The sequence below is a fragment of the Pan paniscus genome, chromosome 1 (assembly GCF_029289425.2).
Source record: "Pan paniscus chromosome 1, NHGRI_mPanPan1-v2.0_pri, whole genome shotgun sequence".
In the NCBI taxonomy this organism is placed as follows: domain Eukaryota; kingdom Metazoa; phylum Chordata; class Mammalia; order Primates; family Hominidae; genus Pan; species Pan paniscus.
In genome coordinates, this window is record NC_073249.2 from 19,737,970 (window position 1) to 19,751,017 (window position 13,048).

Below are 13,048 nucleotides of genomic sequence, written 5' to 3' on the forward strand. Positions count from 1 at the left end.
AACAGAGGCTATGTGGTTCTCCTCCATTTAGTCGCTCATCCTGCTCTGGGCTGGACTGGCTTCCTGTGGTCTTAGCAGATGAACATAGAAGCTGTAGGCTTCTTAAGGGCTCATCTCAGATGTCACATAATGTTACTTCCAGTAAAGTGACATTGGTCAAAGCAAGTCACAAGGACAGCTGGGATGAAAAATTAAAGAATTTATTATACCTCTTTTTTTGTATGTGTGTGACAGGGTTTCACTCCCATCGCCCAGGCTGGAGTACAGTGGCGCAATCTCAGCTCACTGCAACCTTTGCCTCCTGGGCTCAAGTGATTCTCCTGCCCCAGCCTCCCCAGTAGCTGGGACTACAGGCACATGGTGCTGAACCTGGCTAATTTTGTGTATTTTTTGTGGAGAACGGGTTTTGCCACGTTGCCCAGGCTAGTTTCGAACTCCTAAGCTCAAGTGATCGCCTGCCTCTGCCTCCCAAAGTGCTGAGATTACAGGTGTGAGCCACTGTGCCCAGTGTGATTGTACCTCTTGATGGGAAGAGTGGCAAAGTCATTCTCATTGGAAGAGGATATGCATACTGTGCCGGCAGGACCTTGCCCTGACCTGATTTGCCACACTAAAAGCATGGATTTATCAGAGGCCTGAAAGCCATGAGAGCATGAGCACTCTTGTCTCAGCCTTCCTGGGTTCCAGAGAACCCTCACGAAGTTCCACGGCTGCTGGTAGCAGTATCTGTCCTAAGGCAATGTCTAGCTAGTTCTGAAAACCCGATTCCAGCCATGCCTTTTATGTTTCTATTTCCTTTAATATTTAGAGCTCATTTTACTAATGAGGAAGAATTTATGTTGATAATTAGGAAAAAGGTATAACTAGATACTAAGGAAAGTTTTTTTTTTGTTTTTTGTTTGGATACAGGGTCTCTGTTGCCCAAGGTGGAGTGCAGTGGCACAATCGCAGCTCACTGCAGGCTTGACCTCCTGGGCTCAAGCAATCTTCCCACCACTGCCTCCCCAATAGATGGGACCACAGGCACTCACTACCACGCCCGGCTAATTTTTTTATTTGCTGTAGAGACAGGGTCTCATAATGTTGCCCAGGCTGGTCTCAAATTCCTGGCCTCAAGTGATCCTCTTGCCTAGGCTTCCCAAAGCCTGAGCCACTGCACCCAGCCCTAGGGAATATTTCTGAATATAGAGAAATATTCCTTTTCTCCTTGAGCCAAACTTGGCATCTGCAGGGCCATATCCTCATTCTGAAGGGGGTGGAAGTAACACCAACACTTCAGAACAGTACCCTTGCCTCTAGTTTTCTGATGTTGAGGAAAGCCTCTGTGTTCATACATTGTGTTTCCATACCTTACAGAAGCAGGGAGGTAATCTGATCATATTCACTGTGTGACTAGAATGATTGTACATATATATATATATATATATATATATATATATATATATATATATTTAGTTTTTTAATTTTTTTGAGACAGGGTCTCACTCTGTCACCCAGGCTGGAGTGCAGTGGCATGATCATAGCTCACTGTAGCTACAGCCTGCCCGGGCTCAGGTGATCTTCCCATCTCAGCCTCCCAAGTAGCTGGGACTACAGGCATGTGCCACCAAGTCAGCTAATTTTTGTATTTTTTGTACACATTACCCAGGTGATCGCCTGCTTCTGCCTCCCAAAGTGCTGGGATTACAGGTGTGAGCCACTGTGCCTGGCCTAGAAGAGTTTTAATCTAGAGCTATTGCTTCACTGTCAGTGCTGCAATCAAAGCAAAGTAAAGCAGGCAGTTGGGATGACCTTGCATGAAAACTCCACCTAGATTTTTTTTTTTTTTTTTTTGAGATGGAGTCTCGCTCTGTCGCCCAGGCTGGAGTGCAGTGGTGCAATCTCTGCTCACTGCAAGCTCCGCTTCCCGGGTTCGTGCCATTCTCCTGCCTCAGCCTCCCGAGTAGCTGGGACTACAGGCGCCTGCCACCACGCCCGGCTAATTTTTTGTATTTTTAGTAGAGACGGGGTTTCACTGTGTCAGCCAGGATGGTCTCGATCTCCTGAACTCGTGATCCGCCCGCCTCGGCCTCCCAAAGTGCTGGGATTACAGGCATGAGCCATCACGCCTGGCCGATTACACCTAAAATATTTTTGAAGGAACCAGGAAATAAATTCAAGTCAGGAAAGACCATGTAACTCTTATTTTAAAATAATAAGGTGAACAGGTTAAATACATTAGGATTCAGTGAATTATTCCACAGTCACTAAAACTAAGAATATCTAAATGTGTTATAAAAAATAACATACTATCAAAACAAGGTACAGAACAATATATACAGTGTGACTCCTTTTGTGTTATAAAAAGATATCTCCTAGCATGTAAATACTACAAAAGCATATAGAAAATGAAGGATAAGAAAATCAGGTCACTTATTAACGAAAGAGAATTATACTTAAAATGTGAAAAAGTATTCATTATTTATGCCTGTCTTTTGGCTCTTTCCTAGTTCAGGTTATTGTAATGTCATATGCAATGAGAAAGCTTAGGAAAACCCCTAGAATATCGTAACACAGGACAGATGGGCACCAAGCAACTCAGTAGGAGATGCAAAGGGTTAGAGACACCCCCACCCTCCCGGCAGCATTAGGGGTATGGAAATCAGTCCTTGAAGGTGGAGGTTGCTGAGTTTCTGATTTCTGAAAGTCTGGAACCTAGGGGAGTTAATTAATACAGCTAGTAAAGGGCAGTGTGAAGCCAGGTGCAGTGGTTCACACCTGTAATTCCAGTGCTTTGAGAGGCCGAGTCAGTAGGCTCGCTTGTGGCCAGGAGATCTTGTGGCCAAGATCAGCCTGGGCAACATAGTGAGACCCCATCTCTACAAAAATAAAGTGTAAAAATTATCCTGTTGTGGTGGTGTGCTGCTTGGGAGGCTGAGGTGGAAGATGGCTTGAGCTGAGGGTTTAAGGTTAGGGTGACCTGTGATTGTGATTGTACCACTGCACTCCAGCCTGGGCGACAGAGCAAAACCCTGTCTCAAAAAAGACGAAAAGAGCAGTGTGACTGTTTTGATAACCATAAACAATAATTTGGGAAACATGATATGCAGAGACAGTAGTAGTGGACAGAAGCCCTGGAGTGACCCTGTTGTTAGAACAGGAATATCTACATTTCCTTGTGGGTGTTAATGGCCTGGCTGAAGTGTCTGTGTGTTAGAAACAGTTAAAACAAGAGACAGCTGGAGGGACTTGCTGGGGGAAAGCTGGGGCCAGTGACTGCCCAGGGTGCTTCTGGGGAAAATACAGCTATGGTATTTTGCATGTTACCATAATTGCTTTCTGAGAATATGTGTTTGCCTTTTTGCAAGGTTGGCTTATTTGGACGTCTAGGCAGTTTTCCAGTTAGAGGGACACCGATGGCCACTCGACTGTTGCTCTGTGAGCATGCCGAAAAGCTGTCAGCCGCCATTGTTCTCAAGAACCACCACTCCCGGCTTTCTGACCTTGTCAACACAGCCATATTGATTGCTTTGAACAAGAGGGAGTATGAAATCCCGTCCAACCTGACTCCTGCAGATGTCTTTTTCAGGGAGGTAAGATGAGTCCTCTTTCATGTGGCTTTGTAGAACTGTGCCATTTAGTGATCATGCCCTAGGCAGGAAAGATGGTGAGGACGAGTTAAATCACAAAAGATCTCACTGAAATTTTAAATTGGACTCCAGATTTTCTGGCTGGAGTGTCACTCAGAAGTATCATTTATCAGTTACCTGTAAAGAAGAGTTTGCAAAGTTGACTAAGAAGTGTTCCCTGTTTACTTTTTTTCCCCCAATAACTGTCTCCAAGTACCTATTTGCTTTGCGTGCTGATCTTCTTTTTTTTTTTTTGAGATGGAGTCTCACTCTGTTGCCCGGGTTCCAGCAATTCTCCTACCTCAGCCTCCCGAGTAGCTGGGATTACAGGTGCTAGCCACCACCCCGGCTAATTTTCATATTTTTAGTAGAGATGGGGTTTGATGTCCAACTCCTGACCTCAGGTGATCCACTCGCCTCAGCCTCCCAAAGTGCTGGGATTACAGGCGTGAGCTACTGCATCCATCCTGATCTTCTCCTTTGTCTCTCTCGATCTACTCTTTTTTTGGGGGGCGGGGGGGGACTGAGTCTTGCTCTGTTGCCAGGCTGGAGTGCAACAGTGCAATGTCGGCTCACTGCAACCTCTGCCTCCTGGCTTCAAGCAGTTCTCCTGCCTCAGCCTCCCAAGTAGCTGGGACTACAGGCATGTGCCACCATGCCCAGCTAATTTTTGTATTTTTAGTAGAGACCTGGTTTCACCCTTGTTGGCCAGGCAGATCTACTCTTGACTCTGCCACAGCAAGGTGGCCTTCCTGAGTGGGCTCCCTTGCCCTCCGGCTTCTGCCAGGTCAGATGAATGTGAGGCCCTGCCATAAGGCCAGAAGTTGGAGTAGTTATTCCGCCAGCTTTCTTCCTTGCCTGTGTGCACTTTACATTGGCTGTGCCCCTCTGTCAGGGACTGTGCCTCCTGTCCAACTGCTTTCTCTGTGTTTCCAGTAGCTGCCCCCTCCTCTTGCCTCTTCAGGCCTGAGGTTGATAATGCCTCATCCTAGGGTGCTGCCCCATCCCTTTTTGGACCCCTTAATCTTGCCCACACCTTTGCAAACAGTACCTTCACTGAACTCCTCAGCTACCTCCTAGGATCCTGTTGCTACACCTTGCTTGTAGAATCAGATTTATTTTCAGAGAAAAAGTAAAGTCTGCTACAAACTTCAAAGACAGAAATGGTTAAGATGCTGGGCAGCCAGTGGCAGCTGGACATTGTGGAAATAGTGACGCAGTCCTCGTGCTTTTGTGAAGCTTCACAGCCTGATGAGGCAGCAAGGCAGACTTCGCTGTCTCCCTTTAAAGGTGTGACATTAGAACTTAGACCTGTTGTCTTAACTGAGACTGCAGAACTATCTGGTTTTAGAAACAGTGCCAGCTCTACCCTGAGCTCTGTGAAATTCTGAATTCCTTATGCATTTGAGGAACTTCAAACTCTATTTGGTGTCTCAAATTTTGCTTCCTTCCTCCTATAGCCTAGCTGTATTCTAACATGTAGCACACTGTGCCGACAAGTCTTTTTTTCTTAATGTTTGATGTACTGTAACCTAAGTTTGATGTACTATAACCTAAATTCAGTCTTCCTGTTGATTCCATAAATGTGTTTAGTGTGAATTCTTTGCTTTTATGCATTTGGGTTAGTTCCTAGGGAATGGAAGGAAAAGCACTTTGTTATGTTTTGTTTTTAATCTAGAGAGTATGCCAGAAATCTGAAAGAAAAACAAATCACCTCAAGTTTCATGATCTAACAAATCAAATTGTTGTCATTTTTGTGTCCTTTTTGGTCTTTATTCATATATAATTTTATATGATAAGACAATGAATTTTTTAAAATTAATTACAGACTACTTGTAAGAACTGAGCAAGAGCCTGGTTCATTATTCTGCATTTGGATCAAAGGGCAAAGTATAATTGTCAATTTAGTGTATGTACATGTTTCAGTTAGCTGAATTATTGGAGAAGGGTCTGGAAATTATCAGTTGGATACATATAGAATAATATTTTAGGAATATGATACAGCAAAACTAAAAATGTGATTGGCTCCTCAAAAGAATGTTCCATATGAAAAATGGTAATGTTTAGGACTGTTCACGTCACTATTTATCTTCATTTCTCATGATGTTCGTTGGTCTTCAGCTTCTCTGGGGTGTAGTTACAAAGGTTTTCTCCCGTGTCATAATGATCATGAAAAGAGAATACAATAGCTATATGCATATAGTAGTTTTTCTTTCTTTTTACCTGTCCGTCCACTTGGGGGTGACAAGTTACCTGTCTAAGGAGTATTTGTGTTTTGGGACGAGCTGGTTAACCAAAATCAATCTCTGATTGGTGGGCCGTATAGAACGATATTTTGACTTGGCAGCCCTGATAGAAAGTAAAACAATACAGAGCCTGCCTGAGGGTGCGCTCTCCACTTTGCCTCTGTCTCCAGTTTGGGAAGGCCTTGTACCTCCCAGGGCTCTGGAAAAGCAGAGCTCACTGCTTAAGGAACAGACTATGTTGACACGGCATATGAGCAATATTTGAAATCACTGAATATATACATGATAAGAGAATTTAACAAGTGTTTTGGCATTTTATTATGCGCTTTTATGTTATTTTCTGTCTTTTATATTATATATGCTTTCCTTTTTTTTTTTTTTTTTTTTTTTTGAGACTGAGTCTTGCTCTGTCGCCAGGCTGGAGTGCAGTGGCACAATGTCTACTCACCGCAGCCTCCGCCTCCTTGGTTCAAGCAATTCTCCTGCCTCAGCCTCCCAAGTAGCCGGGACTCCAGGTGCGCGCCACGACGCCCAGCTAATTTTTGTATTTTTAGTGGAGACAGGGTTTCACCATGTTTTCCAGGATGGTCTTGATTTCTTGACCTTGTGATCCACCCACCTCCAAAGTGCTGGGATTGCAGGCATGAGCCACCGCACCCGGCCATTATATAGGCTTTCATTGTGTTTTTCATGTTAACAATGTAAAATATTCTTACGCTTAAGCTTATAAATTAAATGTGCTAAAGATTTCTTGCCTGGGCTGTTAGGATGCCTTTGGCTAACATCAGAAATGCAAAAGGAAGAAGAAGGTTTGCAAAAGGGAGGGATTTTGTTTGGGTCATGTTTTATCTGTGCCTATATATCTTGTTCCTTCAGCCAGTTTGCGAGGTCCTTGAGGGCAGCTAATCTGATTTTTCTTTCCTCTTATCTCTGAGTGTCCATTGCTATCCAAACTCTAAATAATGGGGGGGAAAGCTTAAGTGCAGACTTGAACTTGAAACAGGAGTTTCAGTGCCTGATGATATTTTTGCACTGTTATCTCCATGTATTAATTAATGACAAAGGAAGAGTTAGAAGTTATGTATTTAGTTCATTCTCTTATGTTGCTTACTTCTGTTCTACAAATGTTTCTGTTATGTCTGAAGAAGGGGAATTCCTCAAAGAAAGAAATCAGCAAGTTCACTTTTTGAGGTCATTATTTTAGTCTATTAGTTCATTAATTTGGGGTATTACATTGTAAAGTGATGTCATCTGTAACCTAGTGCTATTTAAAGATGCACTGAGCAGAGTAGCTATAATAAAAAATATCATCGTTTAAATAAAAATCTCAGTAACAATCCAGAATTTGCCTGTTTATAAGACTTATTTGGGCACTCTGACTTTTAAAAGTTAGGAGATGTGACTTTTCTTGATTTTTGAATTTATTTTTACCATCAACTGCCAATAAATTTTCCTCCATCTATAGGTCTGAGGATATGGCTTAATGAGTAAAACTCACTGGGTAGTTGTTACCCATCACCATAATTTTTGTTGTAAGTAGTTTACTTCTGTGTATTCTCTCAGGTATCCCAAGTAGATACCATCTGTGAGTGCTTACTGGAGCATGAGGAGCAAGTCTTGAGGGATGCACCTATGGATTCCGTTGAATGGGCTGAAGTGGTGATCAATGTGAACAATATTCTCAAGGTACAAAAATATAGTAAAGGCTTCAGCAAATCAAAGCCCAGGGCATGGATAGACAAGGAAGTGGTTTCCATATTCCTACTCTGTATTGCCGATAATTTATAAGGTTGTAGACATTTGTTAATCCCAAAAAAGTTAGAAAAATGTCATTTTATTATTAATCAGCTAATGAGTATTTTGAATGTTAGCCTGGTGCCTATTAATAAATTTCTATAATCCTGAGTTTCTATTTGGTAGAATAATAAACCTTTCATTTGGGAAGATGTGTTTGTATCTTTGCAATTTTTTTAGTTGTTTTTTTTTTCGGAGAGAAGGTCTCACTGTCACCCAAGCTGGAGTGCAGTGGCACCATCATAGCTCACTGTAACCTTGAACTCTGGGCTCACAACTTCCTCCTGCCTCAACCTCCAAGAGTGTTGGGATTACAGAGCTGAGACACCATGCCTGATTGCAAACGTATTGTTAATGTAACTGTCTAAATATTTCTCATTTCTATTTTTTTAATTACTCAAAACCTTGCTACTTTTACTATTGACTAAAACGTTCCATTTAATTTTAGCTAGTGGACTTGTAGTAATGATTTTCCTACTTTGGTTACTATTATTTGCCAAAACTGAAGTTAAATTATGGAGTAAAACAAATTTCAAAAGCAGAAAGAACCAAAAAGTAATCGTGCAGATCTGTGCTGACTTTTTTCTCTTATTTTCTTTTTTCTTTTTTTTTTTTTGTGAGACATGGTCTCACTCCATTGCCCAGGCTGGGTTTATAGTGGCTTGATTATAGCTCACTGCAGCCTCCACCTCCTGGGCTCAAGCAGTCCTCCTGCCTCAGTCTCCCAAGTAGCTGGGACTGTAGGTGCACGCCACGATGCCCAGGTAATTTTTAAAATTTTTTGTACAGATGGGGTCTCACTATGTTGTCAGGCTAGGAGCAATCCTCCTACCTCAGCCTCCCAAAGCACTGGGATTACAGGTGTGAGCCAACATTCCTGGCCCCTGAGTATTTTTTCTTACTAATTTACTTTGCTCTCTTAAATTATCTTCAGAAATACTGTGATCCATCACCTTTTGCATGTGATAACACATTAACTTTTTTTCCAGGATATGCTGCAGGCTGCTAGTCATTATCGCCAAAATAGAAACTCTTTGTATAGAAGAGAAGAATCACTAGAAAAAGAACCTGAATATGTTCCATGGACGGGTAATATACTGATTTATTAACAGTTGTTCAAAATATATTTCTAATGACCCATCATTTTTAGAAGTTGTGTTATTCCCCTAGCATAGGTTTGTAAGTGAAATGAAAAAGTGCTGTCTCCAAAATGAGCAGCTCTTGTCAAAATCACTTTATTCTTCCCTTGCTCTTATTTATCGATCTCTCTATAATTTATGTATTCAACTGGTACTTATGCATTTACTAGGTTTTAGTTCAAATAGTTATTCATAGAAGCAGTCCTGGCCCCGGAGGTATGGACTATCTTTTGTGTTGATTTAATACAAGAAAGTAAGTGGAGTAGCATTAAAGGAATTTAGAAGGAAGAAGAGTCATGTTTACCTGGCTTTGCTGAGGAAATCTCCTTGGAGAAGATGGGGTTCAAGCAGGGCATTGACAGGTATCACCTGAATCCCTGTTCAATGTAATTTTCCAGCAGTGATGAAGAGGCATAATTTTTATGCTATTAGTCTTTCCTTTAGCCATCACTAGAGCCCTTACTTTAACCATATTATTTTGTGTAATTTCACAGCAACGAGTGGTCCTGGTGGCATCCGAACGGTAATAATACGCCAGCATGAGATTGTCCTGAAGGTGGCTTATCCACAGGCAGACAGCAACCTCCGAAACATCGTGACCGAGCAGCTGGTAGCCCTGATTGATTGCTTCCTGGATGGTTATGTTTCTCAGCTTAAGTCTGTGGATAAATCCAGTAATCAGGAAAGATATGACAATCTGGAGATGGAATACCTACAGAAAAGATCAGATCTCTTATCTCCTCTTCGTAAGTTCATGATACTTGGCAAGAGTTTTAAATTTGCTGAATGGATGAAAGGGTTGAATAGTTGATTCAGTATATTCAGTGTGGTAGTGTTAATCCAACTGTAATAAAGAACTTAAAGCAAATATGCACAGCTTTCTGTGCTCATTTATTCAACTTTTTTTCCAGTACTATCTAGGTATAAGTACCATAGATGATACTGAAGGTAATTAATAAATACATAAATAAACCACATGTGGAGACTACCCTTAAAGAGCTTAGCATCACAGACCTTTACGTGAATAACTGGATTGCAAAGTAGAGCCTGGTGAGGGCTGCTTGAGGGGTACAGATAAGATATTATGGCTGTTTGGCAAAGGACACATTATACTCCAGGCTAGGACTGGGAAGAGTTTGCTTTACTCTTACATGAAGGAAGAGAATAGCGTTTTGGGGAGGCAGTGATGAAACAAGGGTCTGAATTTGCATCTTTTTTTTTGTTGAGACAGAGTGTCACTCTCTCGCCCAGGCTGTAGTGCAGTGGTATAATCTCAGCTCACTGCAACCTCCATCTCCTGGGTTCAAACAATTCTCCTGCCTCAGCCTCCCAAGTAGCTGGGATTACAGGCGTGTGCCACCACAACTGGCTAATTTTGTATTTTTGGTAGAGATGGGGTTTCACCATATTGGCCTGGCGGGACTCGAACTCCTGACCTCAGGTGATCCACCCGCCTCAGCCTCCCAAAGTGCTGGGATTGCAGGTGTGAGCCACCGCACCTGGCCTGAATTTGCATCTTTAAGAAATTGATGTGAATTGTGAAACTAAGTGCCAGTAAGTGGGAAGGTTTCCATTCCATTAATGATTGTTGGTTTATAATAGGAATAAAGATAAAATTTCAAGTAACATTTTTTATTACAGATTTTAAGTTTTGCTAACAGGATTTTTTCCCATCTGTTCTCATTCCCACAGTTTCACTAGGCCAGTACCTGTGGGCTGCTTCTCTAGCAGAGAAATACTGTGACTTTGATATATTGGTACAAATGTGTGAGCAGACTGACAACCAGAGCCGACTCCAGCGCTACATGACCCAGTTTGCTGATCAGGTGATGAGTGTTGGGTGTGTGGCCACTGAGTCCTTTAGTTGCCTTTTCTTGAAATGGCTTTGCCATTTCAAATCTGTAATCAGGGCTTTTGGAATATGATATGATCTTTTTGTAGTTAACTTTGATGAGAAGATACTAATTTGTATGTCGCGTTTCTTTGTAAATTTTGTCCAGTAGCGAGATCACAGTTCACGACAGCCTCAACCTCCTGGGTCCAATCACTTCTCCCACCTCACCCCCTCCCACGCCTCCTGCTTTCCAGTAGATGGGACCACAGGAGCTCGCCACCATGCCTGGCTAATTTTGTTCATTTTTCAGTAGAGACAAAATCTCGCTATGTTGTCCAGGCTGGTCTCAAACTCCTGGGCTCAAGCGATCCTCCTGCTTCAGCCTCCCAAAGTGCTGGGATAACAGGCATGAGCCATCACCTGACCACACAATTCTTTATATATAAATATTACTGAAAGATTCTTTGACCTTTGGAAAATATAACTTTCATTTCTGTTTATATATTTTCTAGTTATTATAAAAGTACTTAGGTACATGAATATTGGTAAAGTTCTTAAAAATTGTATAGAAGATACTCGGGAGCATAGAAGACTACTTTAAGAGAGCTTAGCTTTACAAATACACCTAACATTCTCATTTTCCTTGAGGGATATTATGCTTCCTGTTGAAAAAACAAAGTTCCCAGCCAGCCTCAGTGGCTCATGCTGTAATCCCAGCACTTTGAGAGGCCAAGGCAGTAGGATCACTTGAGGCCAGGAGTTTGAGGCCAGCCTGGGCAACATAGTGAGACCCTGCCTTTACAAAAAAAAAATTTTTTTAAAAACATGCCACCACACACCCATGGCCACACTTATTCAGGAGGCTAAGGTGGCAGGATCGTTTGAGCCCAGGAGGTCAAGGCCAGTGAGCCAAGATTGTGCCACTACACTACAGCTAGGTGACAGAGGAAGACCCTATCTTTAAAAAAAAAAAAAATTTCCATTGTGACGCTATCTTAAGTGAATTTAAAGTTGTTTCTTGAAGCCAGTCTATTCAGTCAGTTGATTACTATGAAAAGCTTATTTTTTATTACTGTAAAAGTGATATTGTATAAAATTTAGAAAACCACTATAAACACAAAAGATAAAAATCACTCAAAATGCCACCACCCAGAGAGAACCTTTTAAGCATTTGGTTTATATTTTCAGTCTTTCCACTCTATGTATTATAGACAAACATATTTTGTCAACTGCTTTTTTCACTTGATACATTGCAAACATTTGTTCATGTTATTAAATATTCTGCAGCAGCATTTTTAATGGCATTATAGTATTTCATTGACTGGGTATGACTTACTTGATCAAAGATCAGTTGTTGGGCTGGGCGAGGTGGCTCACGCCTGTAATCCCAGCACTTTGGGAGGCCGAGGTGGGCAGATCACCTGAGGTCAGGAGTTCGAGACCAGCCTGGCCAACATGGCAAAACCCCGTCTCTTCTAAAAATACAAAAATTAGCCAGTCGTGGTGGCGTGTGCCTGTAATTCCATCTGTTCTGGAGGTTGAGGCAGGAGAATCCCTTGAACCCAAAAGGAGGAGGTTGCAGTGAGCCGAGATCGTGCCATTGCACTCCAGGCTGGGCAACAGAACAAGAATCCGTCTCAAAAAAAAAAAAAAAGGTCAGTTGTTGGACGTAGCTTATTTAGTATTTCAAAACATTGCTAAATAAATATTTTTTGCACTGATCATGATTTTAAAATTATTTTTATGGATTTTCTTTCTCTTTTCATGCATTTTTGCATTTTTTCTTATATTTTCTTTAACATGTTTAAATGTTATTTTAAAGTCCTTTTGTGCTTACTCTGATCATCTTTGAGTCTGTTTATGTTGCCTGCTTTTATGTTGCTTGAATCATAGTTTTCTGCTTCCTATATCTGGTAATTTTTAAATTGTATTTTAGACGTATATTTTTAAAACTCCATAGTATGGAAATCGATGTTATTTGTCCCCTCGTGGATTTTCCTTTTTCTCTGTTAGGCAATTTAGAAGAGAGGAAGATGACTCAGTTCATTAGGGATAGAGGTGGCCCAGGACTCGGTCTCAGCTTTTGTAATATTCATTTCATTTCTGGTGTCAGAAGTCTTTCATGGCAGGATCCCTGCTTTAGGGGAAGTATCTCTTAAACACTGTGAGACTGTAGAACGTCTTGGTCTTCCTCTCCAGCTCAGCCTCCACACCACCCCAACACTCCACAAACAGCCAGTGGGGAAAACTGGCTGGGCATTTGAGCCTCTCTAGATTTTGATGTATCATGCCAGGCCATGTGGCCAGCTGGTGCAGAATTCTGGAATGACAGTCTCAGTGCTGTCCCACAGAGCTTTCTGTGATAATGGAGCTGTTGATAATGCGCTGTCCAAATGGGAGCCACTGGCCACATGGGGCTACTGAGCA

General features: G+C 41.9%; 1 protein-coding gene across 3 annotated transcripts in view; it reads left to right on the forward strand.

Annotated features, from left to right (window-relative positions):
* Positions 1–13,048, forward strand: part of NUP133 (nucleoporin 133) — a 67,734-nt gene that overhangs the window by 34,839 nt on the left and 19,847 nt on the right. For all 3 annotated transcript variants that reach the window (XR_008622122.2, XM_003824458.5, XM_055103820.2), the window contains exons 15-19: positions 3,348–3,572; positions 7,418–7,540; positions 8,638–8,737; positions 9,282–9,533; positions 10,480–10,613. Coding sequence is in view for 2 of the 3 variants with exons in the window: in XM_003824458.5 (XP_003824506.1) it covers positions 3,348–3,572; positions 7,418–7,540; positions 8,638–8,737; positions 9,282–9,533; positions 10,480–10,613 (834 nt within the window). In the remaining variant the exon portion in view is untranslated. The remainder of the gene's footprint in view (positions 1–3,347; positions 3,573–7,417; positions 7,541–8,637; positions 8,738–9,281; positions 9,534–10,479; positions 10,614–13,048) is intronic.